Here is a 27,296-nt window from a genome sequence, read left to right on the forward strand (position 1 = left end):
AAAATACTTGACAGCAATTTTTTTAAAAATGCCTTTTATTTTGAACACACAGAGGAGAAATGGCTGTGTGTTGTTATATAGTAACCATTAGTTGCCTTGTGTCATAGTGATAACATAGTACTAACTCAATATTAGCTAAGTATTAACCTATGGGCTGCCCAGTGTTATAGAGTGTGGAGAATAGCGGCTGTGTTTGTGTGATGAAAGTCAGGAAACTCTCCTTTGATGGAGTTGAGATGGGGACTGGATGTTGAGAGAACAGGGGCATGAGAGAGGAGAGGTCAGAGCAGGCATTCCTGGGAAGAGGGTAATGATGCCTGGGGGGAGCTGTAGGACCAGAGAATAGCAACACTCAGTCTGTCCTTCCTTACACAGGAATGAAGCAGAACTGGTTGATGACTGCACAGAAGGGAACCCTTTGGCAATTGGGGTGATATCCATGTCCTTCAGGTCAACCAGAGATTTTGGGGTGAATTTCTGTAAAGTGGTTGTCAGAAGTAATAACAGCTCCAGGTGGGCCAAGCCCTCTCCTAGACAAGTTTGTTTTCCTGAAAATAACAGAGGATAGATACTCCTTGAACACTATGTTTCTGAACTATCACAGAAAGAATACACAGCAATTATTTGATGGGTGATTGAAGAGATGTACAGTGGAAGACAGGATGGCTGGAAGGATAGTGGGATGACACATTTACTGTCCATCTGATAACTAGCACTATTGAAAAAAAATGTATTGACTATCAGGTCTATGCCAATCACTTCATTAAGTGTTCTTCCATTATACCTGATCTTTTGACTTTTTAAGTTTCCTTCATTTTATTTTTTTCTAGAAACAGACCCATGTTCTCAGTTGGCTGGAAGGGGAAGGACTGAGGGAAGGAGAGTCTTATATTTATGTTTCCCTTTCTCTGTCTGGCAGAAAGTTCAGTCAAAGAGATTTTTTCCTCATGCAATTTCAAAAGCAAATGTCACTCCCTCACTTTAAAACTTTAAATGACTTTCAAAAAAAAGTGTGGGTGGGGTCTGGTGCACCTGGGCGGCTCAGTTGGTTAAGCCTCCGACTGTTGATTTCCACTGTTAATTTCAGCTCAGGTCATGATCTGGTCGTGGGATTGAGCCCCTCCTCAGGCTCTGTGGGGAGTCCGCTTTAGGATTCTTTCTCTCCTCTCCCTCCCCCTCTGCCCTTCTCAGCATGCTTTCTTTCTCTCAAATAAATAAATATTTTTTAAAACCTTTAAATTAGATTCTGTGCCTGTCCTATGCTATAAAGTCCAAAGTACATGACCTAGTCCTTTATATTCCTTTTGTAGTCTGATATGCCATAATTTTGTTGACTTCTTTCTGTGTGTGTATAAATTTTTTATTGTAAAGTACATACAACAAAAATGCCCATTAACAATTTTTAAGTTTAATTCAGTGGCATTGACAGCATTCACAATGTTGTCCATCTATCACTTTTTTTACCGCTATTAATAAACATTTTTTTATCACTCTAAAGTGAAATTCTGTAACCATGACACTCTAAGTTCCCATTTCCCCAACCCCTGATAACCAATAATCTCCTGTCTGTCTCTATGAGTTTGCCTATTCTAGGTATTTCAATGTAAGTGAAATCTTTTAATATTTGTCTTTTCTTCTGGCTCATTTCACTTAGCATAAGGCTTTCAAGACTTACCTTTGTTGTATGGATCATCATTTCATTCCTTTTTTATGGCAGAATAAGATTCTGTCATTTGTATATACTCCATTTTGTTTATGCATCTATCTTTTGTTGGATACTGGGTTGTTTCCATCTTTGAGCTTTAGTGAATAATGCTACAGTGGACATTGGTGTACGAGTGTATGTTTCAGTCCCTGTTTTCAATTCTTTTGTGTATTACCTAGACACACAAATGCTGGGTCATATGGTTGCAATTCTTACAAAGTACTACATACACCTGAGGAAAAGTCTCCCCTGGAAAGGGGCTGTCTTAAAGTATTAAAATCTTACTTAAAATTTTTGATGCCACACAATATATCCAGGCCATCAGGAGAAAAAGGAAAAGAGAAGTTGAGAAGAAGTTGAGGTAGAAGTCATACATAAACTGATATGTCGGAAATGATCAAATTTTGGGAAACTAAATTTATCAACACTATTCAAGGACTCAAATATTTTACAAAGTGATTCAGAATGTTAATTCTGATTATAAAGTATCAAGTTTATTTAATTTTGTATTATTTCATGCTTTGTAATGGGAAGCACCATAAGGAAGGTGTTTTTCAAATTGTGGGTTTTAACTCATTAGTAAGTTATGAAATCAATCTTTTTGCTATCATTTAAAAAAATTTAATTGCACAGAAAATACAAGAATGCATTATACCTAGTTAAACTAAATATTATTTTGTGACATTTTTGCTTCAGTTCCATATGTGTATCATAAAATATATTTCTTACTATGGGATGTAAACACCCCCCCCCCCAAAATAGTTTGGAACCACTGGTGTGGCAGAAAGCATCTGGGCTTTGGAATTAGCCAGAACTCAGTTTGAGTCTGAGCTCTGGGTGACTTTTGCAAGTTATTTATCTAATTTCTTTGGTTCAATCTCCTCATCAAAAAAAGGGAGTGTAATAGTATCTCCTTTGTTTCGTGTGTACATGTGAAAAGATTAGAGATTACTTAAGTAGAATGCCTAAAATTTTGTTAATGATTAACAAATATATAATTACCTCCAGGTCTTCCCCCAAATAATGCAGTCCCTGTAAAAACACTTCATTCACTTTAGAAGGATATTGACGACTACATCTGTTATAGTCTACTTTAAACACACCTTACTAAGTCTTTGTCTCCAATTTGGTCTAGTAAGGAGACTTGAGTTCTTTCCCCTTCCTATTCTCACATTGTATTATGGACTTTTGGCACTTTATTATACCTCTGTCAAATTTTTAAATTATTTCATAGTTCAGCTAGTATTACAAAATTTCAAATCTCTTCTAGTGCTTAAAACAGTGCTGGGCACATTACAGAGTGCTGGATGAAAATCTATTAAATCTGGCCCCTTGCACACCTTTTTCAAAGTATTCCTTGTATAAGGGGAAGCAGATGTAATCCTGATTCTGCTAGTATTTCTCACTCAATCTACTCCATGCTAAACAGGTCAGTTAGGCACTAAGTCATGTCTCTGGGTAGTACAAGTGGAAGGTGTGAACAGAGAAACCACTTTATATGAGGACAGTCGAAAATTAGATCCCGCTTTCCCCTCCCCATTCTTTTCCCACCAGGGAGGGGACGTTTATAAGCCCTGAGGACCAGGGTCCAGAAGCCGCCTGGCGTCCTGAGCTCCAGAGGCTTGCCAGCACGCACGATCTCCCGCACTGAGAGCCCTTCTTCCCAGATGAATTCTCATAGTATCACAGACGCGCGCAGTGTCGATCGATACTGGATGGCAGACGTGCTCCCACCGTCAAGTGTAGGCACAGGGCGGTGGATTTAGCCGCCCTGCCGCTCGGTCGCAGCTTCTTATCAGCTCAATCAGGGCAGAGCACGTTAACCCGTTCCCCTGCGGACATCCACCCCGTTGCCTCCTGGCACGCGCCGCCCACGGTCCCTTCCTCTCGACTTCCTCCCTCTCGGCTTCCATCAGAGTCCCTCGCGTCTGGGCAGCAGGGTCCCGGCCCACAAGGAGGGCACCCATCGGTTGCCTCTCCGCCTGGCTCTCTGGACAGTCCCTCCCTGGAGGCAGCTGTGATGGTGAGTGCCGAGCTTAATCACACTCTGGAATCTTACCTTTTTGTATCTTCGTCCCCCGGGTGGGCGGCGGGGGAGGCGGCCTGGGCAGCCTCTAAGCCAGTTGCTGGGGCAGGCCGCTGCGAGGTGGGGTGGGGGCGCCGGCCGCCGCCAGCCTCTCGGACCCCTGCGAGCCCAGCCAGGCGAAAACCCCGCCCCTGGCGCCCGCTCCCACTCCTGATTGGCCGGTCCTGCCTGAAGGCGACCGGTGGTCCCCCCGCCAGAGTCTCAGCTATAAAGGCAGCCCACGCATGACGGCTGTGGCGAAGCTGGGGTAGCTGCGGTGCTCGCCAGCTTTCAGCCCCCGCGGCGCCCCCTTTACTCTTTGCCCCCAGAGCTCTCCTGACTCCACCATGCCGAGGGGCTTCCTGGTAAAGCGAACTAAACGGACAGGCGGCTCATATCGAGTGCGCCTAGCTGAGCGGGGCTTCCCCAGGCTGGGGCCCCAGGGGGCGCCGCCCTTCCCCGAGGAGGCTTCCAATGCCCCCCAGCCCAGTACGGAGCAGGTGGCACCCCCCACCTTGGAGGAGGCAGCGGCGGCCCGTGAACTGTCGGGGTCGTCCTGTCGGGCGGCTAGGGTGAGCCCGGGGGAGGGCAGGCAGGAAGGTGCTGCGGAGTGGAGGGCGGATGGTAGGGAGGGTCCCGGGCCGAGCCCCAGCCCCACGAAGCCGGCGGGCACGGAGCTGCGCCAGGCATTCTTGGAGCGCTGCCTCAGCTCACCCGTCTCTGCAGAGTCCTTCCCTGGGGGTGCCACCGCGGTGGCTGCTTTCTCCTGCTCGGCGGCGCCAGCAGCTGCACCGACCTCGGGGGAGCAGTTCCTGCTGCCGCTCCGGGCACCGTTCCCAGAGCCAGAGTTCCACCCAGACCCTGCGCCCCTCTCGGCCACTCTGCATGGCCTGAAGCGGGCCGCTGGCAATGAGCGCCGTGCCAAGGCACCTCCGGGCTGCACGTCTGGACCTGCGGCCGCCGGAGTCAAGAAGCCAAAGGCGATGAGGAAGTTGAACTTCACCGATGAAGTGACCACGTCCCCTGTCCTGGGCCTGAAGATTAAGGAGGAGGAGCCCGGAGCACCATCCCGGGGTCTGGGGGGCAGCCGCACGCCACTGGGGGAGTTTATCTGCCAGCTATGCAAGGAGCAGTACGCGGACCCTTTCGCTCTGGCTCAGCACCGCTGCTCCCGCATCGTACGCGTGGAGTACCGCTGCCCTGAGTGCGACAAGGTCTTCAGCTGCCCTGCGAACCTCGCCTCCCATCGCCGCTGGCACAAACCGCGTCCCGCAGCGGCAAATGCCGCCACGGTGTCTTCAGCCGACGGGAAGCCGCCTCCTTCGTCTTCCTCGACCTCCCCAGACTCCAGGGCTGTTGCATCTTTCTTGGCGGAGGGGAAGGAGAACAGCCGGGTAGAGCGAGGGGCCGATCAGCACCTCCAGGCGAGGGACAGCTCCAGGGCGGAGCAGCACCAGGACAGCGCCCCACACCAGGGCCTCCCGGTGCTGTCCCACCCTGAGCCACCGCTGCCTCAGGTCCCCTATACGGAGGGGGTGTTGGGGCGCCGGATGCCTGGGCCAGGTAGTGCCAGTGGTGTTGGGGGACCCGAGATCTTCATGTGTCCATATTGCCACAAAAAGTTCCGTCGCCAAGCCTATCTGCGCAAGCACCTAGGCACTCACGAGGCAGGTTCCGCTCGTGCGCTTGCCCCGGGCTTTGGCTCCGAACACTGTGCCCCACTCGCCTTCGCTTGCCCACTATGCGGGGCGCACTTCCCGTCCGCAGACATCAGGGACAAACACCGGCTGTGGCACGCGGTCCGCGAGGAGCTGCTCCTGCCTGCTCTGGCCGGGGCCCCCCCTGAAGCACCGAGCCCAGGCGGAGAATCCGACGGGAGTGCTCAGCAAATTTTCTCGTGCAAGCACTGCCCGTCCACTTTTTTTAGCTCCCCAGGGCTGACCCGGCACATAAATAAGTGCCACCCCTCAGAAAGTCGGCAGGTACTGCTGCTGCAGATGCCGTTGCGGCCTGGCTGTTGAGGAAGGAGATGAGGAAGATTGTGCGGTTGGCCTTGGAGGAAACAGATAATGGGAATTTCTGTGGGGATTTCTTGAATTTGCAAGTTTACCCTCTTTCCTGCCTCTATTTTTCTCTCCTAAAACTCCCAGTAGTCCATGTTCCGCCAGAGAAGCGGACAGCGAAATGTAAAATCCCTCTCTAGAGCAGGTATGTATATGGTATAAACATTCGCGGTAAAGGACCGTCACTATAAAGCCTTCTTGCTTTCCCCACGAAAATAGGATTTCCCCCCTCACTCTGGAGACCCTAATGAATCCTATATGACTTGTAATTCCTATGGAAAGTCGTAGTGAATGCGTGCATGTTTCAATATCTACAGAAGATTCTAGCTACCAAAAATGGTAGTCCTTAATTTTTTTTTTCCTCTTGCCATCGCAGGCGCCTATGTAGTTTCTGTCTCAATAGGGTCAGATATCTTGCATTGTATATTCTGTGAATTGAAAGTTATGTGATTGGTGCCAAACTTAACGGGGTGGGGGGGGGGACACTTAAGACCCATGCCTGTGGGCAGGAAATGTAAGAGGATGTTTGCGCTTTTGGGGGATGTGGCTATCTCCCTGTAAACGTTCCTTTTCTCAAGTATTAGTCCATTCTTAAGTTAGTGTTTGGAGGTGGGGAGGGTGCCACTTTACTTAGAGGGAGTTGGGACACCCCCCAAATTCTCACCTTTAGCTTTCTTGGTGTGTTTTCAGGAAGAGATACTTTAAAACTTTAAATAACAGCTTTTTGGAAACACAACTTATTTCCAGAAGTTTGACTGTTTTAATAGGGTTTCATCCAAATTGTTTAATCCTTCCGTTGTAAATCTCACGCAGTGTTATTTATGAAACTATGTTCAGTTTAAGGAAGATGTTAATATCTATAATCCACTATGGAACTGAATGGTCATTCAATATTCATTTTTCAGCAGCAACCTGTTTTTGAATTTTTGTAAACCATATTCAGTGTACACTCTGTACCCATGCTCTAATAGCCAGAGTTTGGGACACTGGCTGAGTATTGCTTGACAGACAGCCCATACTTGTAAGATGCTTACCACCAAATAAATGTACATAGCTGGTGCTTTTTGTGTTCTGTGTGTGTCCTGAGAATTTCATTGAACACAGCCTATTTTTCAAAGTCACATTTCTTATCTCCCCAAAGCCAGTATCCTACTTTAGGATCTTAGTGACCCATTTAGACAGAATACAGACAGGAAAAATTATATTTTGTCCATGAATGTAATGGTGCAGAAATGCAATGGGAAAATTTCCTTTGAAGTATGGCTTGCACAGACTGAGCTCCAAAAGGCTTTAAAGATACTTTACTACCTAAAAATGTCAACAGAAAATATATTTTTTCTGGGGAAAAAAAGCAGTTTTATCTAAAGATGAAAAAAATCACGTTAACCATGCAAATTAACTTCACTATTTCCAAGTTGGTGTTTTTACTCAATTTTACAGATCATCAATCCATTAGCTGTTCATTTTTAAAAAATGAAAGCACCATAGAAATGTGTAAATAGTTACTTTGATTTTCCTTTCTGAATTCTTCACCTTGGTTGTGGGAAACTGTATTGTTTAACCTTGTTCTCAGGGACTCTGTTATTTTATTTTCTACAGTTTCATAGCAATCTATTTTTATTTTTAAGAAAACAAAAACTTAAGTGCACAGAACTCTGGAAGGTGGTTTTAGAAACTGTCTGCAAAAGGTCTCCCCCTCAAAGTGCATTATAAGAGAAACTGAAAATTTAAAAGTCAAAGCAGCATGAGTCTAAGATTAATTGATGCTTTAACCAAGTGCACTGGTAAACATTCCGGCTAGCCGTTATGAAGGTAAAATTGCCTGCATTTTCAGTGACTATGGTAAAATCTCTGAGAATTGGGGTGTATCCTAACAAGGGAATTCAAATTCCTTTTTCATGATTTGCTAAGATAACCTAGGCTTATGCTTATATATCTCTCCACTAATCATATAGTTCCGCTTATTAAGCCTGAAAACATATTAAAGACAAATAGACAAGAGAAATATAAATGTCATGGATGTAAGTGATAAGAATATTTTTATTGTATTATTAAATACCATATCTTTTTCTTTCACTGTTACAAATTTGTAGATACTACATGAATGATGATACATAATTTATATTTTATAGTTTGCCCGTATGATGTATTTACACATGCAGTTAGTACTGATGTCATGCTACATTTCCTTAGGAGAAGTCCGTTCAAAACAAAATATGAACAAAATGTGAGCAGCTTATTTACTGTAGGAAAATATTTCTAGAGGGTGGAATGAATACCAACCTGCACCAGCAAGTTCAGTATTAATAACATTAGATTAAATTTAGACTCCTGGGTCATGTCCCCTTTTCTTTTAAAATACACATAATTTAAGCAACACCTTTGTATCAGAAAAGTTTTTTCTTTCTTTCTTTTCTTCCTCTCCATCCCCCTCAATTACCCTCTTTTTGGTACTCAGGAAAGAACACAGATATACCAGGATCCAGCAGCCAATATACAGGGCCACAATCTCAAAACAAAAATGGCATTTAACAGTGATACCATTTAAAAAGCAAAACCTTAGAAAAATATTTGGAAGCTAAACACAAATCAAAGGTCAGCACAGTGATTTTTCTGTATATGAGATATATCATGGCATCATCTGCACAGCCAAGAAATGAGGCATTGCTTTGGGAAGAAAAAGTTAATGCTGAAATTATGTCAGTTGGAATTTGAGATGCTAAAAGACCATTTATTTTAAGTGTTTTAGTTTCATAACATAAATAATCCATAATATCCTATTATTAAGATTTGCAACTTTTGTTGTAACTTTACAAATGCTTAAATTTAAAAATTTACATTTGTAAAAAAAATTATATATTTACTGAGCCATAAAGTTGCAATGGGGCACAATAAATAAAATAATGAGACTATCTGTCCAATTATAGTTTGGCTCAAAGTTAATCATGAAATTAAAAGTAAAACTGCTTAGACATAATTATCCAGGAAGGTAAAGGGTGTGGAATAAAACTCCACCCCCCCCAAATATGGCAGCTTAGAGTGTGTGGGGGGGAAAGAACTGAATAAACAACCCAAATCTAAAATATTAAGTTACAAATTATTTAAATCCAGTGTTTTCTAAAATAAATGTTCAGGAAGAAACATGCATGTTATGGCAAACACGAAGCCCTGAAAGGGTTAACACTATGTTCATGCTAAGGTGGTTACTGCTGATTACACTGCTAGGCTGCTTGTCTCCTTAGGATTTATTGGCTGAACCAGAGGATCGACGCAGCTTCATGGACATGCGGCTTTTGCTAGATCGAGGAGACATTGGAGAGGCCAGGTCAGCCCCGTCTACCTGCGTTGCTGTGGGAGTTTCACTGGATAGAATCTCTGGGTAGGAGCCTGTGGGAACAGCAAGAGCATTAGTCCAAGTCGTCCGGCGTCTCATCTCGTAAGAAAGAATCTCTCTGCTACTAATTTGTAGCATGGGTCCCAACCCTTAATGAAGTCTTTTCAGGGGAAAAAGTAAGAGCAAAACTTGCCTATTAGAACAGCCTACTAACATTTTATTTAAACCCCAGTAATCTGGCGGCTCAGGTAATCATATTAGCAAGAAAGCACCAATCATTATTTCCAGAGCCAGAACTAATCAGAGAGCTCCTCAGAAAAAAGCAATGGGAAGCAAAATCTTTGGGCCAGACAGAACAGGGATCCAAAGCATCATTAACATGCAGGGAAGGGCTTAAGAAGCAGGCGAGAAGGACCAATTCCTGTCTCTGGGGTACAGGGTATAACCAAGGAAAGGGCCTTTACTGCTCAAACTTGAAATTAATAGTACCAAATGGTTCCAAAAAGGAATTCAACACTATGCTGGGTATTTAAATACACTTTTAGAAAGGAGCAAAATAAACTCCTGGGAGAAGGGCTAGCACAAGAACTCTTATCTGAAATTTTAAAAAAAGACAAATTGACCCCTCAAAATGTCTCCATTTAAGAGATAAGCAATGCTTTTGTTTTCCTTAACTTAAATTTTTGTAGTTACTCTATCTAGTCACAGCAAGTAGGTAACCAGTAGAATAAAGATACAAAAATTTAGAAACAAACACAAATTCAAATTGGAAAATTTTGTGTGTCATTTACGAAATAGTTCTTTACCTCTGCACTTTTTCTTTTCTTTCTTTTTTAAAAGATTTTATTTATTTATTTGACAGACAGAGCTCACAAGTAGGCAGAGAAGCAGGCAGAGAGAGAGGAGGAAGCAGGCTCCCCGATGAGCAGAGAGCTGGATGTGGGGCTCGATCCCAGGACCCTGGGATCATGACCTGAGCCAAAGGCAGAGGCTTTAACCCACTGAGCCACCCAGGCGCCCCTGCACTTTATTTCTATGAATTATGATTCTCTTACAGCAATGCTACAAAACTTGGCACCTGGTAGGCTCCCAAATACGTAGTATAAAAAATTACATTAAAAATAAAAGCCCTTCAAAAAAAAAAAAAAAAAAAACCAAAATCTGCAAACATACATTTTTTAAAATTCTGTGTATTTTAAGGCACTTTAAACCAGATTTTCTGGGCCTTACGTATGTGAACATTTTCTTTATGTCATAAACACACACATCACACAGGTTGCAGGTTTATTACGTATCTCCTCACTCTGCAGGAAAACTTTTGGCATGTTTGTTAGCCAATGTAGCACCTCCCAGAAATCTCAAGCATGGAAATAACCATACTAACACTTCCACTTAATGAGACATTTGTGCCTAAATTGAAGTTATAGCTACTGAACAATCAAAACTGTTCAATAAGGGGTACTGATCTTATAGAGATATATTACTAAGAATCTATCTTGGTAGAACCCTTCAAACTGTTTTTAAGGTGAAATGATATAATCATACTTAAGAACAAACATAGGGAAGAAGTATTTTCTCACTACTTGGAATCCACATTAATTGTCTTTCTTTTCAAAGTAATTTCTCCAACATTCTTTCTTTTCTAACTGAAATGAGGTTGGCCTTCAAAATACAAGGAGAAGGAAATATATTTCTGTTCACCTTTACTCTTCCTGAAGATCTGAATTGGTTCATACTGGACCCATACTGGAAAACCTAGAGGAGAATATGAATCCATGGCCCTTTTTAGGGAAGCACTGCGGATGGATGGCAGAAGGAAGGTGAAGAGCGGTAGCTCATGCTTTTCTGATATGCATATTATTCCCGGCCAATCATGAGAGGCCTTCCCATGGCTGTTTACCTTGAGATGGCCAATGTTTTCTAGCGGAGGTTTTGGGAGGAAGAGAACTATCACTGCATTTCTTTCTTTGTTGTGAATGAAGAAATGGAGTAGCGAGCAGAAGTGAGAAAACAAAAGAGAAGATAGGTAACAGATATGAGAGACACAGTGCAGAACTGTACAGGTGTTAACCAAGGAGCAGAGAAAAGAGTAATCAAGTTTTTATTATGAAATTGGGCATGCAATGCATTAGGGTGATGGTGTTTCACAGTGGACAATGCTTTGTAAATTCAAATGTTATACTTACCAACTAACAAGTTCAAATAGGAAAAAAAAGAAAAGAAAAAAAGTCTATGAGAGATTCTATAAACATCTATCTTTTAAAGTGTTCATTGTACTGGGGGGCAGGTTATCCTAATCACTAAATCATAAAATCTCCAGAGCTGTACTGTCCAAGACAGTAAGCATAGCCACATTAAAACTAATTAAAAATTAACATTAAGTAAAAATTAAAATGTGGGTCCTTGGTGTACTAGCCACATTTTAAGTGTTGGGCAGCCACATGTGGTTAGAGCCAACCAAAATGGACCGTGCAGCTGTAGCGCATTTCCATCGTCATAGAAAGTTTTACTGGAGAATATTGCTTTAGATGATGCCAAAATCACAGAATAGTTTCTTCAAAAATAGCAATTTCTCCATGCCTCCCTTACTGCCTACAGTGTGAAATCCCCCTTCAATAAACTGGGAGTCAAATCAGGCTTTTTAGTGTGTGTGGTATACAGCTTATCAGTACCTCCTCATGTTTTGGCAAATGATATTTGTGGTATATACTCAGCATATTCAACTCCATACTTTACAGAGGACAGAGCTCAGGTTTAGATGTAAAAGAATACAGTGATACCTACCCTTCTTCATTTCCCTATTCTGCCCAAGAATTGATTTCTAGCACATGAGTCATAAAGAATGTTGTTTTATTTAATCACTTCAATTATTAATACATCCTCAAGTGGCAAGTATCTGTGGGCTCCTACATCTGTTCATACTGTATCTCTAACATTCTTATAGTAGTCAGTACACAGTTTATCTTGATGGTGTAATTGATTCATATATTGTGCACTGGTTACAATGAACTATTACAAGTAACATGCTGAATATAACTTTGGGAGTCTATACAGATTGTAAAAGGGAACTCAGTGGACTGTTCTTTATTGTGGCTTTGTTTGTACTGCTTGCTGACAGGTATGACTGGCTTAAAACTACTGAAGTTATTGGGTAAATAAAAGCCTTTAAAAAAATATTGTGACTTTGAAAGTAGTTCCAGTGAATACTGAATTAAGAGGCACTGTGATGTGTTAGGAGGAGCATGGGCATGGGTTAAACAGGCCCAGGTTAATTGCCAAATCTGGCATGTTACTAGCTATTGGATCTTGGGCAAACTGATCCAAGAGGTTTTTCATTTTGTTTTGTTTTCGTAAAATGGAGACAGTAGTAGTATTTTTCAAAGTTGTGAGGGATGAATGACTACATATGCAAAGATCCTGGAACACAGCAGGTACACAGTAAGTGTAGCTATATAATAAGCTACCAAACAGATAAGAGTAAAATTTAATAGACTTTGGATCAAAACAGATAAGGACTAGAAGGGACAGAAGTTAGAAATATTTTTGAAGAAAATGACCACTTACAAAATATAACCACTGAAATGTGGAAAACACAATATACTGTTTAGTTTTGAGGAAGTTAAAAGAATTTATCCACTCTTATGCTGATATTCCTACAAAATATAACCTTATTAAAATTTATAGACTACCCCAGTAATCTTACTGCTTTAATATTTTTAAAGCAGTTGATTAGTGATTAAGATTAGCATGTATGCACCACTACTGATGTCATAAAGGAAACAATATATGATTTATTTTTTTTAAGTAATTCCTATGCCCAACATGGGGCTTGAACTATGACCCTGAGATCAAGAGTCACATGCCCTACTGATTGAACCAGCCAGGCACCCCTAAAATTAAACAGTACAGGAATACAGGCAAACAAAGTGGTTTAATTTTGAAAATATTCAAAAACTGCCATTATGGCAGACTTAGAACATATTAGTCTAGAGCCTGTCATATTTTATCTCCTTACAAATAGAGAAACTGGGTTTTGTGGATAATAAATGAAAGAATTAGGATTTAAATCCAGATCAGTCTAATTCCAAAGCCCATACCTCTCCCATGGCAACCTTAGCTATAAAAAAAAAAACAAAAAACAAAACAAAAAAAAAAGATTTTTTTCCAGTGGGTAGAAAAGTAGAGTTTTTAAAATAAGCTTCAACAATTTCTAACTTGTAAATATGACAGGTTGTAGGGAAATTTCTCTCTCTCAACAGCAAGAAGGGACTGAAAATATTTAGATTACATGGGTAAGTACATAAGTAATAGTAAATATAATACCCTGACTCTGAAGTCAGACTTGGCTTTACCAAGAATCAGGTGACTCTGGGTAAGCTTTTCCCCCACCCTCCCATAGAACTGCATGAAGATTAAATGAGAGAATGTATGTATAGTACTTAGCACAGTGCCTAGCACTCAGTAATTGTTCAATTATTCTTTTATTATTTTCATTACAAAAATTTTACATCTGAATGAATGTTCTATGTGGAAACTGAACCTAGTAATTATTGTCACAAAAGGTTAATGGGACTTTAAGACTGATATTATTTGCCTCTCAGACAACACATAATAAGCCAAATTTTCAAGTTCAAAATGTTGAAAACAGGATACAATTTGGCTGCTTCTAATTTCAGGCTAGCCTAGTGATACATAAATATGATCAGGAATCTGTTTTAAAAACAAAGCAAACAAACATATAGTTTCTGTTACATGTTGAAGGAAACTGATTATTGGCAACTTACAAATAATATTTAGGGTATACTTAAATAACTATCTTCTGAGGGGCTACATTGTGTTCTTTCAGATCATTTCAAAGCCTGGGAAGGGGAGGAAAGTTTAAAATATCTTTTAAAGAGGGACACCAATTTTATAAGGTTATCTAAACTAATGGTTAAATTTTGATGATTTGAAGATCCAAAGAGATAGATCTGACCATCATAATACTATCCCATCTGCATGTGGCAATACAGATTTTGTGAGTTAAGTGCAAAACTGAAATTAGAATGAAGATTAGATGCTACTCTAGGTCTTCATCATCACTTTATCTAGATTATCTCTTATTTTCATGGCAAAGAAATATTTGAATCTAACTACTAATTTTCATTAAATAGGAACCTGTATGTAACCTAAAGGAACCCAAATTGGTCTGTATGTAGAAATACACATATATTTATATGTGTATGTATATACAGATGTATAATAGAGGAAAAACACCAACCAACTCTCTAATATTTAGAGTGCTAAAATTTCTAACTTAATTTGTAGAAAAACAATAAATCCGAAGGGAGGTATTCACTCAATTAAAATAACAATACTCGAGGTAATTCTAGATATACTACACCATAAGCATTCAAAATATTTGTGGCTGATCACAGTAAAAAAGACATTAATACTGGAAGAAATCATAGGTATATTTTTGATGTTGACATAGAGGAAGACAATTTTTAATATTTACTGTGTATCTTCAGCAAAACATGATCCTGTTTCTTGTTGCTGGCATTCTAGAATTTTATTAAAAAAAAAAAAAACAAAAAAGACTTGAATGTGATGTTGGGGAAGAATATCTAAATTTTGAACTGGTTACCAGTGTACTCTGGTGAAAGAAAGGAGTAATTTCACTTTAAAGTTTAGAGTCAGAGGAGAGATGTTGATAAATATAAAAAAGTTTAAAAAGGAGGTCAGTGTAAAACTTTTGATATTTTCCACACACATGCCTGACAAAGATAAAGGGATTTTTTTCCTGTAATTTTTTTTTAAATAAAGGACAAGAAAAATCTAATAATGGTTTAATGTAGTTACAGGAGATCAACAAAGTGTGACATCACAATATCTCCTTCAATGACCTTAGGGATAAAAATAATTTCCCTTAAGTATCAGTCTACTGTCACAGAGTCCATTTTGAGAAAATACAGTTATGAAATTTATGGATCAACTATGATACACCAAAAATATTTTTCATACTTATTTAAATAATATTAAAAATTATCCAGAATAATCTTCTCTTGGATTTCAATTCAAACAGCTGGTACATTAGTGTTAGCCAGAAAGCAGGTTTTAGATCATCTTGAACCAAGTTAAGTAAACTTAAAAAAAGAAAAAAAAAGGTATTTTTCCACACTATGCTACAGAATGGAATTATATAATAGGACTGGCTAGAAAGAATATATTTATTATATGATCTTACTGGCATTTCTTTAAAACTTAATTACAAATTATTGCATTTGTTATCATTTAGCATATCATTATGCACATGGAATATGCACAGGAGAATCGAATGTTGATTATCAACTGCAACTATGAATGCATTTCTTCAATGTGACAACTGAATTTTATTATTATGCTAAAAAAGTAAAAGTGAACCTAAAAAACTTCACACTATTATGTAAGTTTTGCAAACCATAAGTCAGGTCCCTATTGCTATTATGTGCTTATTTCACCTCCTTCTCCCACTTTGACTTATAACTTTAAAGGGAGTTCTATGTGTATGAAGTGGTTTGTGATAGGATAATCAAAATCTGAGATAACCAGAAGAAAAAGATAATCATTCTTCAGATGTCATAATGTTTTTGCTCCTACAGAAGGAGCAAATATTTCGCTTTTTTAGTATTGTGTTGAATTGAGAACCACTCTGATAAAAAATATATTTTATCTTTTCTAAGTATTAGAGTCTGCAAAAAAAAAAAAAAAAAAACCCAAACCCAAAAAACCCCTCCAAATATATTCAGTAATACTGGAACGAGTTATTTACAGATAAAAACATCCTTTTAAAAACATAGACTGCATGTTTTTTAATGGTTCCTAAGGGCAAAGACAACTTAAAAAAATTACCTAAAAATAATTTGTAGCATAGTATTAAGTTTATGTTAAAATTCACATCTTCATTACTATTGAGATAATGAAAATTTAATGAAGTAGTAAAATACATGAAAAATGAAGCCAATAGAACCTTGACTTTTTCTGTCTCAGAAAGCAAGAATACTACTTCCCATATTATATATCTGGCCAAACGTGCAGGATAATATACACAGTATGAAGACACTAAGTAAAAAGAGGTATATGAAGGACTCCAGTTGATAAACAACTACAACATGAAAACTGATGGCTTTTATAAATGTAAGGAGGAAAGTTAATCTGAATATTGTCTTACTATCAATATTTTTCAGTTGTGAAACTTATGATTCGACTATGTGATATATGAAAGTGTTATTCACACCTGTTTTAATAATGTAGTCTGGTATTTTTCAGATATTCTCTTACTAAAAAATGAAATTTCCAGTTGTACCTAACTAGTTTTTATTTTATTAATTTACTTTTAGTATCTTTTTTTTAAAGCATCATGCTTAATGCCAAACTGAGTTATTTTAGATTGTCGATCCACTGAAGTGAATCTAAAGTCTTTTTAACCTCTTTCTCTTTCAAAAGAATCAACCTAGTCTATATAATTTTCCTCTTTCCTAGGTCTTTTATATTAATTGGGAAAGGGCTCTAAGATTTTTTGGTAAGATTATTTTTATAATGGCCAATTATATGATGACAGGAATGGAAACTTTATTTTTTTTCCCAAAATAAACTAGGCCAGAAAAGGACTACTATGCCTCTTAAACTTATTTAATATAAAGAAAACTTACATATCATAAAGAGAATTTGAAGGTTCCTTATGATGAGCTTCAAATATATTATTTTTTTCCTGCTCCCTTGAACACCATTAAAATAGTCATCTTTGTATTTCAGGTGCCTAGTACTTTGGCACATAACAGAGTTAAGTATCTGATGAGTTAAGATATCCAATAACAATGCAACACATTACAAAATACAAAGACACACCATTTTGGCTCAGTAGTACTATATTTTTCATGCTGAGAAACAAAAAAAGTCAATACAAGAAGGTGTAACTAATTTCAACCAACGGCTGCTTCTAATTATTAGTTATTTTTATCCCAGAACCAGGGTTAGTGTTTCATGCAGACCTGGGTTAGTAACTAGAATTCTGGAAGAAATTTAGTGACAATTTCTGAGTTTAGTATAAATGAGGGCAATGTTAAGTTTGCTTATTGTCTGAATTACAAGCTTAGTGCTTGCTAGTTTTTATAAAAGGAAATGGGGAAAGAACAAAGGGTGTTTTGGTTGACACTTTGTCTTACCTTCAGATAAACAGAACTGATATTTAATGATCTAAAGAGGGAAAATAAAATAAATGAAACAATCATAAGGAGTGCAAAGTATCACAGAAAAGGAAGGCCATGAGTCAATTTATTTTCTTACTGATTTTTTTTTCAAAATTAGTTAATTGTAAAAATGCAGTACCCTCTTATAGTCTTTAAATATTAAAAAATAATTTACTGTACCAAGCACTTCTAAATCTAGACAGTTGTTTAACTGTATTTGTAAAATTATAGACATAAGGCAATATTCTTGGCCATAAAATTTGATCCTCTAAAGGCGAGGAAGAATATGTGCTCAACTTGTGTTTCTTTTGCAGATACTTCAGTAATGATCCCCTGAAACAACAGTCACTGGCCAGTAGCTCAGATAAAATGTGGTGCATGTACTTTTATGAAGATTGTTGACTTCTAAAGGAACTGCATTTAGGTAAAAGAAAGCATAAATTAAATTTATAGGCCAAATTCAGCTCTTAAAAAAATGAAAAACGTATTTCAATGACTGGAGTTTTATTCAAGCAAGTTTTCTACTATTTTAAGAGTTTAGAACAAAAGGGTATTGCATTTCAAGTTCCAGTAATGACAAGTAACTAATACCCGCTTTTCATCTTACCGGCATCAGATGGTAAGTGATGGTAGGGAGCTGGAGAAAAAACTTGTGCTGCAAAATCTTCAAATGTTGTTGGTTCTAAATGGTGCTGGACAATTGTTTGCAGGTATCGTGCTCTCTCTTCATAGCTGATTTCCTTCAGTTAAGGATGTACATAAATGCAGCTTATAGTGGAAAAGAACAAAACTTATCCAAAAGGACTACTCTGATTGCTAAGCTATTACTTCTTAATAAATGTATTCACTTCTCACATATCATTTCAAAGTATGGCTTTTTAAAGAGCAAAAAAATACTGTTTTTAACATAAGTTTACTCTTCAGGTGATACCACTATACATGGCAGCTTAAGAGGGAGATATTTATTAGAAAACAATGATAATATAACTAAACTGTTGAAAGAAAGAAAGGTAACCATTGACTTGAGAAAGGATTCAATTGCTATCAGGTCAGCCTAGGATCATTTTATCTTATTAAATTGGTTCAATCTGCAGGTTACTCTGAAAAGCCACACAATAAATATTAGAATGCTGCTTAAAATACTGTCTGTAATTCTATATTTTTCATTTATAAAGACTTATTGTGAGAAATTCCTGCATATCTTCTTCTTTTTCTAAAATCCCTGTATTTTCCCAACAATTGTTCTCATTTTGAATGGAAGACTACTGTTGCTGTAATCCTTGAATAACTCCATGTGGTTAAGATAAATACACAGTTGAATCTGTATGTCAGGAAAAAATATCTAGTCAATTATAACACTGAAACAAGCAGGAATATTTGCGAAGAGTCCACAGGACTCCTAAATACCATCTAACAAAGCATCTACAGGGCACTGACACTGACAGAAAAATACTGTACTTCCCTTTCACCACATTTTCTTCTCTGATATTATTGACAAGCAACCAGTACCTTGAAGTGTTGTTGCTTTGAAACAACCCACTCCAGGCTTCCTGTTTCAGCAGGCCTGATTGTGCTGTTAGCACAGAGAGGGCGAGAAAGAGAGAGAATATTTCTGTTGTTCACGAAAGCAACTATGGAAATGGCTGTCAAAATGTAGAGCAGCAGGCAGCAACATACAATTATCAGGAAAAACTCACATGCTGACTTCATGTCGTATAGTTCCTGAACTGAGAAATCAGTTAACCTTTCTTCTACTACTTTTAAAAGTTTTCCTGCTGTATCAGTGTGCTATGTTGACAGGCTTTACAGAAGACATTTCTATAAGTATGAAGGCTAATAAAAATTTGCCTATTGATTTTTCTTTCATCACTGAATATTTTTCAAAACCCATTATTTTCCTCAAAACTCTTTATTCTTTTTTTAAAACTGCGATTCAATTACTGTAGCTCTTCATTTCTAGAAATTGTAAACTAATCCTACAACCAACGCCAAGAAAAAAAATTTGCAAGGAAGATAATTTAAAGTGATAATTCAGTTGGAGCTAACACAGCCATAGTTACATTTACAAAAGGTTATTGATTAAGAAGAGGCAAAAAGCTAAGAGTTAAAGGTAAGACTATACTCATTAGGTACTTAGACTGTGCTGTCTTTTGCCCTCTAAACGGCTCGAGTACTCTCTTCTCGAATTACAACTTATTTTATGCATTAAATGTTGAAATCTGAATTCTAATTTCTTGGCACCCATTATTTTCAATTCTGTACACTGGGACTGAACTTTGAAGAATTCTACTTCTCAGGAGAAAATGCTATATTAAAATGATCAGTGGAAAGGATTTTATGGAAGAAACAGATATTTTTGAATGTTATCTTAGAAAAGTAACATAGCACACTTTAAAAAGGAGGTATATGGTTATAAGTGGAAGAGGATGAAACTGATGGTTCAATCTAAATAATACCACATATCTCAGAACTTGTTGGAAAGTACTTTTTTCATTGGGGGAGATTCACAGCTGCCGAATTTTCTGCAGTTAATAGAGTCCTTTGATTCACAGCAGTGCCCCTTGTACAAAAAATACTGGCCTTTGTGTATTACCAGAAACTAATTTTCTATTTGGCTGAAAAGGGAAAAATGGGGTTATTGCTTCTCCCTCCTACAGAGCTTTTCATTATGCCTGATGCACTCAACTTCTAAGCTCTTCTGAGAAAAAAAATAACTGAAGAGGCAAGAGGTAGAAAAATGAGCTTGTTAGCACATTAGAAGTGAAGTATCTTGGTGGGCCCTAGAAATTCCCAGTGGTGTGTTAACTTATCACTCTATGCATGCTGGCACTGATAGTCTCCCAATTGATCACTCTCTTTTCGCACCAAAGGTGCTGCCAGGAAGCAAAGGCTGAAGGCCCACAGGAGAACAGTCTGCTATCAAAACAAGCTGTTTTTAAAAGTCTGCTTGAATGGGTAAAATGCTTCATGAAAAGTAGGGTGGAGACACCTACCTGCTTTTAAAATGCTCTACTTTCAGAGGACCTATAAATGAAATATTTTACTTTATCTTATTATATTTAGAGTTTACACAAAAAAATTAGGCAGAGAGAAAGCAAAGGTTAATATTTCTAAGGCCAGGAGGGTATTTCCAGTGTAGTAAAATTTAATAAAAGCATGAATATCTACATACAATACATATGGAGTACAATTCTATTTCACTATTACAAAACTCCGAAGAAACTCAGATATAAAGAAAGATGTATAAACTGAAATTACCCAGCTACAAAGTATTCATTTTGTATAAAAACACAGGATTTTCTTTTTAGTTAAAAAAATCTTAAGTAAAATGATGCTCTAAAATGGTTTTTAAAAGTTCAAGTCTAGGTGGCAGAGTCAGTGAAAAAATTAGTGGTTAAATTTAAATGAAAAACCATAGCACTTTTCACAAATTAGGCAGGCTAATGTCTGCAAGTTCCTTTTTGGGGGGGTTGTCTATGGTAACTCACCTTCTAAAAGCTAAATATTCTTTATAATTTTCCAAGTTTGATGTAGACAAATCAACAACATCGAAACAAGCCAATCTAATCCACAGTACTTACACTCCTCCCCCCTTCTAGAAAAGAGATATAAGGAACTCTAACTACTTAAACCACAGTTCTGAGTCCATAAACAGGAAATTTCATGATTGAGACGATGATAAAATCAGTTTATGGAGCATAAGGAATAACAAAGAGGACATTGGGAGATGGGGAGGAGAAGTGAGTTGGGGGAAATCGGAGACTGTGGACTCTGAGAAATAAGATGAGGGTTTTGGAGGGGAGGGGGGTGAGGGGTAGGGTAAGCCTTGTGGTAGGTATTAAGGAGGGCACATATTACATGGAGCACTGGTGTGGTGCATAAACAATGAATTTTGGAACACCGAAAAAAAAAATTAAATTAAAACAAAACAAAACAAAAAACAGTGCTGTTAGCATCTACAAATGGTAACCATAATCCAAAGTGGTTAATTCCTCTATCTCCTCATAATAGATCAGACACTTATTCCTTAAAAGGCAACTCTCTAGGGAAGAGTTATTAGTACCTATAAATTGAGTGGCATACACAAACTTGATCGCTAGCAACAACAGGATAGCTCAAGCTTTATTCCTACTGTGAGTGCATGTTGCCATTGGCACTGAGATTAAAAACAAAACAAAACAAATGGGTGAGATGACAGATAGGGAATGGTAAAGAAATTCAAAGCAAAATTTGAAGTACAAGTCTAAGTTGAATTAAGGTTTCTGTTGTAAATTTAAAACAACCCAAGCCAAAACTAGCTAATAAAACACCATTTGATGAGGGAGACTTTTAGCTGGTAGGAATCTTTAATACAGAACTAGCCAATCAAAAGAAATAACACACAGGTGCTGCAATCACAGCAATATAATTATCCACTAATCCTCCTTGCTTCTACTTTCTGCAGAAACAGGAAAGGGGGGAAGGAATATTACTATTCTAAAAATAATAAAGGGAATTAAACATTTTTCCTAGTATAAACACTTTAATCTGTGCTTCATTTGCATTAACACTGCTATTCATTTTAGGTAACTACTCCTGATTTTAAACCTACAGATGAAATTATTTATGGCCCTCTGTCACTGTGTCAATACCAGCTGTCAAGAAACTGGGGTTCAATTTCAGCCTGGTCCTAGAAAGAGACGCATTAGTTCTCCGCGCAGCAGTATATGTTAGATGGGGGTACCACCACCTGCTCCTATTTATGTAACAGGGATGCTGAAGATAAAGGGTATAAATATAGGGTAACCCAAAAGTCTGCCTACATCTGTGTTAAACATAGTTTTTCTGACTTTTGGTTCAAGTCTCTGTAAATAGCAGGTGCTGTCTCCCTGAGGGCAATTTTCAACATCTGTTTAAGGAATATACCTGCATTCATATGCAAGAACTCCAATAATATTTCTTGTTTGTGGTATGTACAGAGAGACTTTTGACTTATTCTGATGACAGAGAAAATGATTTCTCATGAGAAAAAGACAAAATGAGGAAAAGCTACTACAGAAGAATAATTAGTACACTTTTCAATTTTACCAATGCATAAGGAGGATATAGAAAAGGTAGGTTTGGTTTTAAAGAAGCAACAACCTTTCATTCTCTACAACCATTTTCTTAATAATCGAATGTAATTGTGAACTGCTTTTACAAGGGAAAGAGGGAAAAACCTTCAGTTTTGTGATCACTAATTCCAAAGTATGCCCAATAGGTTTTATAAACATTTAGCTCAACCGTAATTGGTAACTAGTCTCCAAAAAATGGACGTGTGTGTGTGTATGTATAATGTACATAGCAAGAATGAGTATAAAGTATTTTTCACCAAAAGTAGTTCTGAAAATTACAATTTTAAGTATATGTCTGAGACCTATCACTGCTTAATTTCCTCTTAAGTTCAGATTTAATGTTTTCTTTCCTAAGCAAGAAAGAAATATTGGCTCCTTTTTAAGTAAAGGCGAAGTGTTAAGTGTTCATATCTACACTCAATATCATGGCCTCAGAGACTTAAGACCCATTCTGAAATTCCTAAATTAGTAATGCACTGCCTGCACTCAGATATTTCTGTGGCTTCACTGCTGTTTTAACGCTTAAGGATTTTTTCTCCCTTCTCTGTATGGAAGATTCCAAGAACAGTTAATTGTAGGAAGAGGGAGGAGAGTTCTGCCTCCTGACTTAAAATATGGAGAGCACTACTTAAAATATTCACCAAGTTTGTAAGACGGTTGTGGTGGGAGTTTTCATATCACAGAACTCGACAAATGCCACAAATCAGGGCCTCACACTGTTCTCAAAGCCAGTTATTGAACACTAAGTATATCTTTTTCTTTGTGCTTGTCCTCCAAGTGGGGAGACCAATATCATAGGAGCAGAGACCATGTCCTTTTTATTTTTACATATCTAGTACCTAACACAAGACCCAGAAGTACTCAATGACTGTTAATAAGTTATAGAAGGAATAAATAAAGGCGGTCTGATAGCTGATAAGGAGACCGTTATGCACACAACCTCCTTCCATTAATCCCAGTTTGGCTCTCCAGAAGCAAAACCCTTTGGGGCCAATATAATTGGGACTTTGCTATGACTGGATTTAGAGACAGAGTTTGAATCTTCCTGTGAGAGTTTGGTTCCACCCCTACCCTTGATCTTGCTGCCTTCTTTGGAAGAGGAAAAGTGAATAAAACATGTATGTATGTATATACACATAAAGTATAATATTAAAAAAAACTAGTAACTTCCCCCCCAAATCCTAAATGCCTAAAACAGAAATTCTATAAATCTTGGAAGTAATTACAACTCATTACAATTTAGCACTGAAATATTTTGCCCCACTGGTTGTCACAATTTTTTAAATTTAAAGAAATCTTTAAAATTTTCATAAGTTCTACAATGGTATAAGGCAAGAAATTTAGTTAAACTAATTCTATTCATTTCAGTGGCCCTCTGTAAAGAAAGGAGAAAGGGAAGAAATGCTGAGAAACTCTCTAGATAAAAATCAAATGAAGGGTAATTTCAAAACCATTTTAGGAAGATTTCTTTCTTTATTTTTAAGGCAGATTTCTAAAACTGCTCTGGTACACTATAAGAATAGATGTAACAATACTCTTGAAAAATAATATTCAGAAATTTAAATATTCAGGTTTTGAAAAAGGCTCTCTTGAGAGGGTTTATCCCAGGGCATCATTTATTGAGACTATTTTAGGACAGTATGATCTAGAGAAACAATCATCTGCCAGTATTACTTTCAGGAAAGCTAGCAAAATCGGCAAAATGTTTATTCAGCAATAAGCTTTGCCTGGATGGAGAATACAGAGATTTGCTCGGAAAAACAAAGCTGCTGATCTGTAGAGTTGGCACTAGAACCTTGGTCATTTAATAGTCCAGTGCTCTTTCTATATCCAATCTCAATGATTTCAGTTTTGTGTGGGAAAAGAAAAGGCATAGAGACATTTTAGTTAGCTCAGGGATGACCAGCACAAAGACTGTTAGCTTAAATTTGAAGAACGCCATTTTTGAAAAGTGTTTGTTTATATACTAGATATCGTACACAATACAGGAAAAATCCTTGGCATGCTCTAATTAAAAATGAGAAAATAAAGCACATTTGGATTTTTAGTTCTAAAAGGCCTTGAAATATCCTCAAATATTCTGAAGCAATGTCATTACACAGGGTCTTGGAGAAATACTGAAAAATAAGAATTTTATGGAGATACAGGATATATGTAGATATATTTTGTAAGTACATCTCAAGGATCACATGGCTATTAGCAGTAGTAAAGGGTCATATTTTCTTGAAATATACAGGGCAACTAAGTACTCCATGGCCTAGGCACTCCTCATTTATGAGAGTAAACTATACTTGCTTACATTATAAAGCAAGATCTAGAAATAGTAATACTCCATTTCTTTCCTACAGTAGCTAATTTCTTCAAGACACATGCAGTGTTGCTCAAAGTAAAAATTTCCCCTAATAGGAATGAATCTTGGTATTAATATTGTTTATTTGCACTACCTTAATAGAAATTCTTCTGAAAGTCTGCAACAGGTTATAACAAATTATTGTGTATAATTTTTATGATGCATTATACTAATGAAATTCTTTAGTATTTGCTACTATCTATGCAATGAAGGAAAAGCTGTGATTTGTCAAGAGTAGACAAAGCTGGGCTTTAATCCATCCTTTTAACCATACTGCCAAGTCTATATTGTTTTCACTGCGTCTCAATTAGGAGACAGGCAGGACACCTGGTACTTCTTTATCTAAGTCCCATGGGCTGCCAGATGACTCAAAATCCATAACAGGTGCTAAGGCAGTGTGAGGATAGTCCTATTATTGAAAGCTGGAGTTGAATAAAATTTGGACCATATATAATTGCTCATAAATCAGTCAATTACTAAATGAAAACATTAAGTAAAAAGTTGATAAGCCCAATTCTACCAAAGTTCATGTAAATACATTTAAAAAGATTAACCTTAAATAAATAGGATTAAAAATTTAAACCTCCCTAAAGGTTCTGAAAATCCTTCCTGATTTAATAATCCAATAATCACTGGTGGTTTCTAAAAAGCACTAACATGATTATGAAATATGTATATTCCACTTTCATGAAAGTTGTATGAAGTAAAACACCTAAAAGAAAAACCGAGTTACTTAGATTTCAAATTTAATGAAGTTAAAATTTTAGATTCTTATTCTTGGTAAGATGTACTTGAAAATATTATCAATAGTAATAACAAGACTTTCATAGTTAACAGAATCACAAGTATTAGTCTAAGACTTTAATAAACATTGGGGGATGACTAAAAACACTTTGTATTGTTCCTTTTCAGAACAAAAATTTCAGTGCATTAAAATTGAGGAAATGAATGTATATGTTTGAACTAAACACTAAACTTGGATTCTTGCTAGAAGATTGCAAAAAGGAAAAAAAGTAAGTGAAATTTTACAGTGTACAATTACTTATGTGTTATCTCTACCTAAATGTGTACTAACTTAATTAAGATTTTGTTTAAATGCTCTAATTATCAGGAATACAGAAAAAGTGATTTATTATCATGGTAAGTAGTTACAAAGTACAACAAACTGTCATTTAAGACTGTGTCATAGAATCTATGATAAACAGTATATTGGCTTAAACTAATGCACTATATGCCCCGAGGGAATTATGGGCTTAGAGACTGGACTTTAACATCAAAATCTACCCATTAATCTTGACTTAAATATAATCTATTCTGCAGTAAAAGGAAGAATGGGCATTCAATGAATTACTGTTTTTGAAATACTGCACTGGTGCCCATTTACTAACAGTGTTTAAGGGGACATGAGGAGATGGACAACTAGTAAATTTTACAGACTGTTACTATTTCACAAACATGCATTTGATTTTTCACCAACTTAGCAAGACTATCCCATTTTAAAAAATTTATAAATTAACGGACATGTTGCAGAAATTATAATACTGCAATATAATTTAGTCAACTTAGGTTCAGCTGAAATCATCATCTATGGAAATATGCTATAGGGTCAGGATCCTGGAGGCTGAAGTAAGTTGAAGTAGTTCATTGTTTCTTTGCATCAGAACCACCAAATACTTGATTAGACCAACCAGAAAAAATGGAAAGGCCAGCAGTAGTGTTTATACAAATACCAGGGCATACAATGCTTCATAAAAAGGGAAACATCCCTCTTATTTTTAAATATACCTGAAACAGACTTCAAGGAGAGAGAGAGAGAACCAGAAATGACTGAAATAGTTATCAGCTATTCATTTAAATGATAAATCTGGTATTTAACCCTAAGATTTGAGGACTAGTTTATCTACAGTGGATTATTTTAGCACTTGCAATTGTTATGCATAAGATTAATTTACATTTCTATATTAATGTAGCTTGTAGGTATTCAGATATTTGGAAATTCTAAAAAAAAAACACAGTATAAGGGAAATTAAGCCAAATTTGTATTTAACTTTATCTGATATATGGACTGTGCTAGTTTAAATCCATTTTCCCTTATTCTAAATTAAAAATTTTTTATGAAGATTAAAAAAAATACATTTTCATCTAAACATAAAAAAAATCATAACATATCAAAACTGACTTTTGCTCTGTTATAATCTGGTGGTTTTAAAATGGATAATGCCATGTTAACAAGGAATTACTACAGGTGGTTGCTTAAATATATTTATTTGCTTTCTTTTTATAGTAGGTATGTGCTAAATAAAAGTCAACACTCCTATCAAGAGTAAGTAAATGTAGAAACATCAGTTCTACAACAGCTATTTTTGTTCCTTCTCTTTTCTGAACAGCAATTAGTAAAGCAACCCCTTCCCCTCCTCCCTAGTGCTGTCAAGCTGTTCGGAGCAGTTTGCAACTCGACAATGGTACCATTGTGAATGCT

At 37.4% G+C, this 27,296-nt stretch overlaps 2 protein-coding genes across 5 annotated transcripts in view; one reads left to right on the forward strand and one right to left on the reverse strand.

Annotated features, from left to right (window-relative positions):
- Positions 1-4,117: 4,117 nt before the first annotated feature.
- On the forward strand, positions 4,118-5,791 carry LOC111158014 (INSM transcriptional repressor 2). Its single transcript, XM_022519792.1, has one exon. It carries the CDS (start codon positions 4,118-4,120, stop codon positions 5,789-5,791), a length of 1,674 nt encoding a protein of 557 aa, XP_022375500.1.
- A 2,076-nt stretch (positions 5,792-7,867) lies between these two features.
- Positions 7,868-27,296, reverse strand: part of LOC111158948 (Ral GTPase activating protein catalytic alpha subunit 1) — a 246,811-nt gene continuing 227,382 nt past the window's right edge. For 2 of the 4 annotated variants that reach the window (XM_022521309.1, XM_022521306.1), the window contains 3 exons: positions 17,982-18,106; positions 14,428-14,430; positions 7,868-9,220 (listed from right to left, as the gene is read on the reverse strand). In XM_022521309.1, the coding sequence (XP_022377017.1) occupies positions 9,072-9,220; positions 14,428-14,430; positions 17,982-18,106 (277 nt within the window). In that variant the 3' untranslated portion in view covers positions 7,868-9,071. The remainder of the gene's footprint in view (positions 9,221-14,427; positions 14,431-17,981; positions 18,107-27,296) is intronic. The other 2 variants (XM_022521311.1, XM_022521296.1) reach the window with 1 other exon arrangement.

The sequence above is a fragment of the Enhydra lutris genome, unplaced genomic scaffold (assembly GCF_002288905.1).
Source record: "Enhydra lutris kenyoni isolate GAN:26980312 unplaced genomic scaffold, ASM228890v2 scaffoldscaffold4, whole genome shotgun sequence".
Classification (NCBI taxonomy): Eukaryota; Metazoa; Chordata; class Mammalia; order Carnivora; family Mustelidae; genus Enhydra; species Enhydra lutris.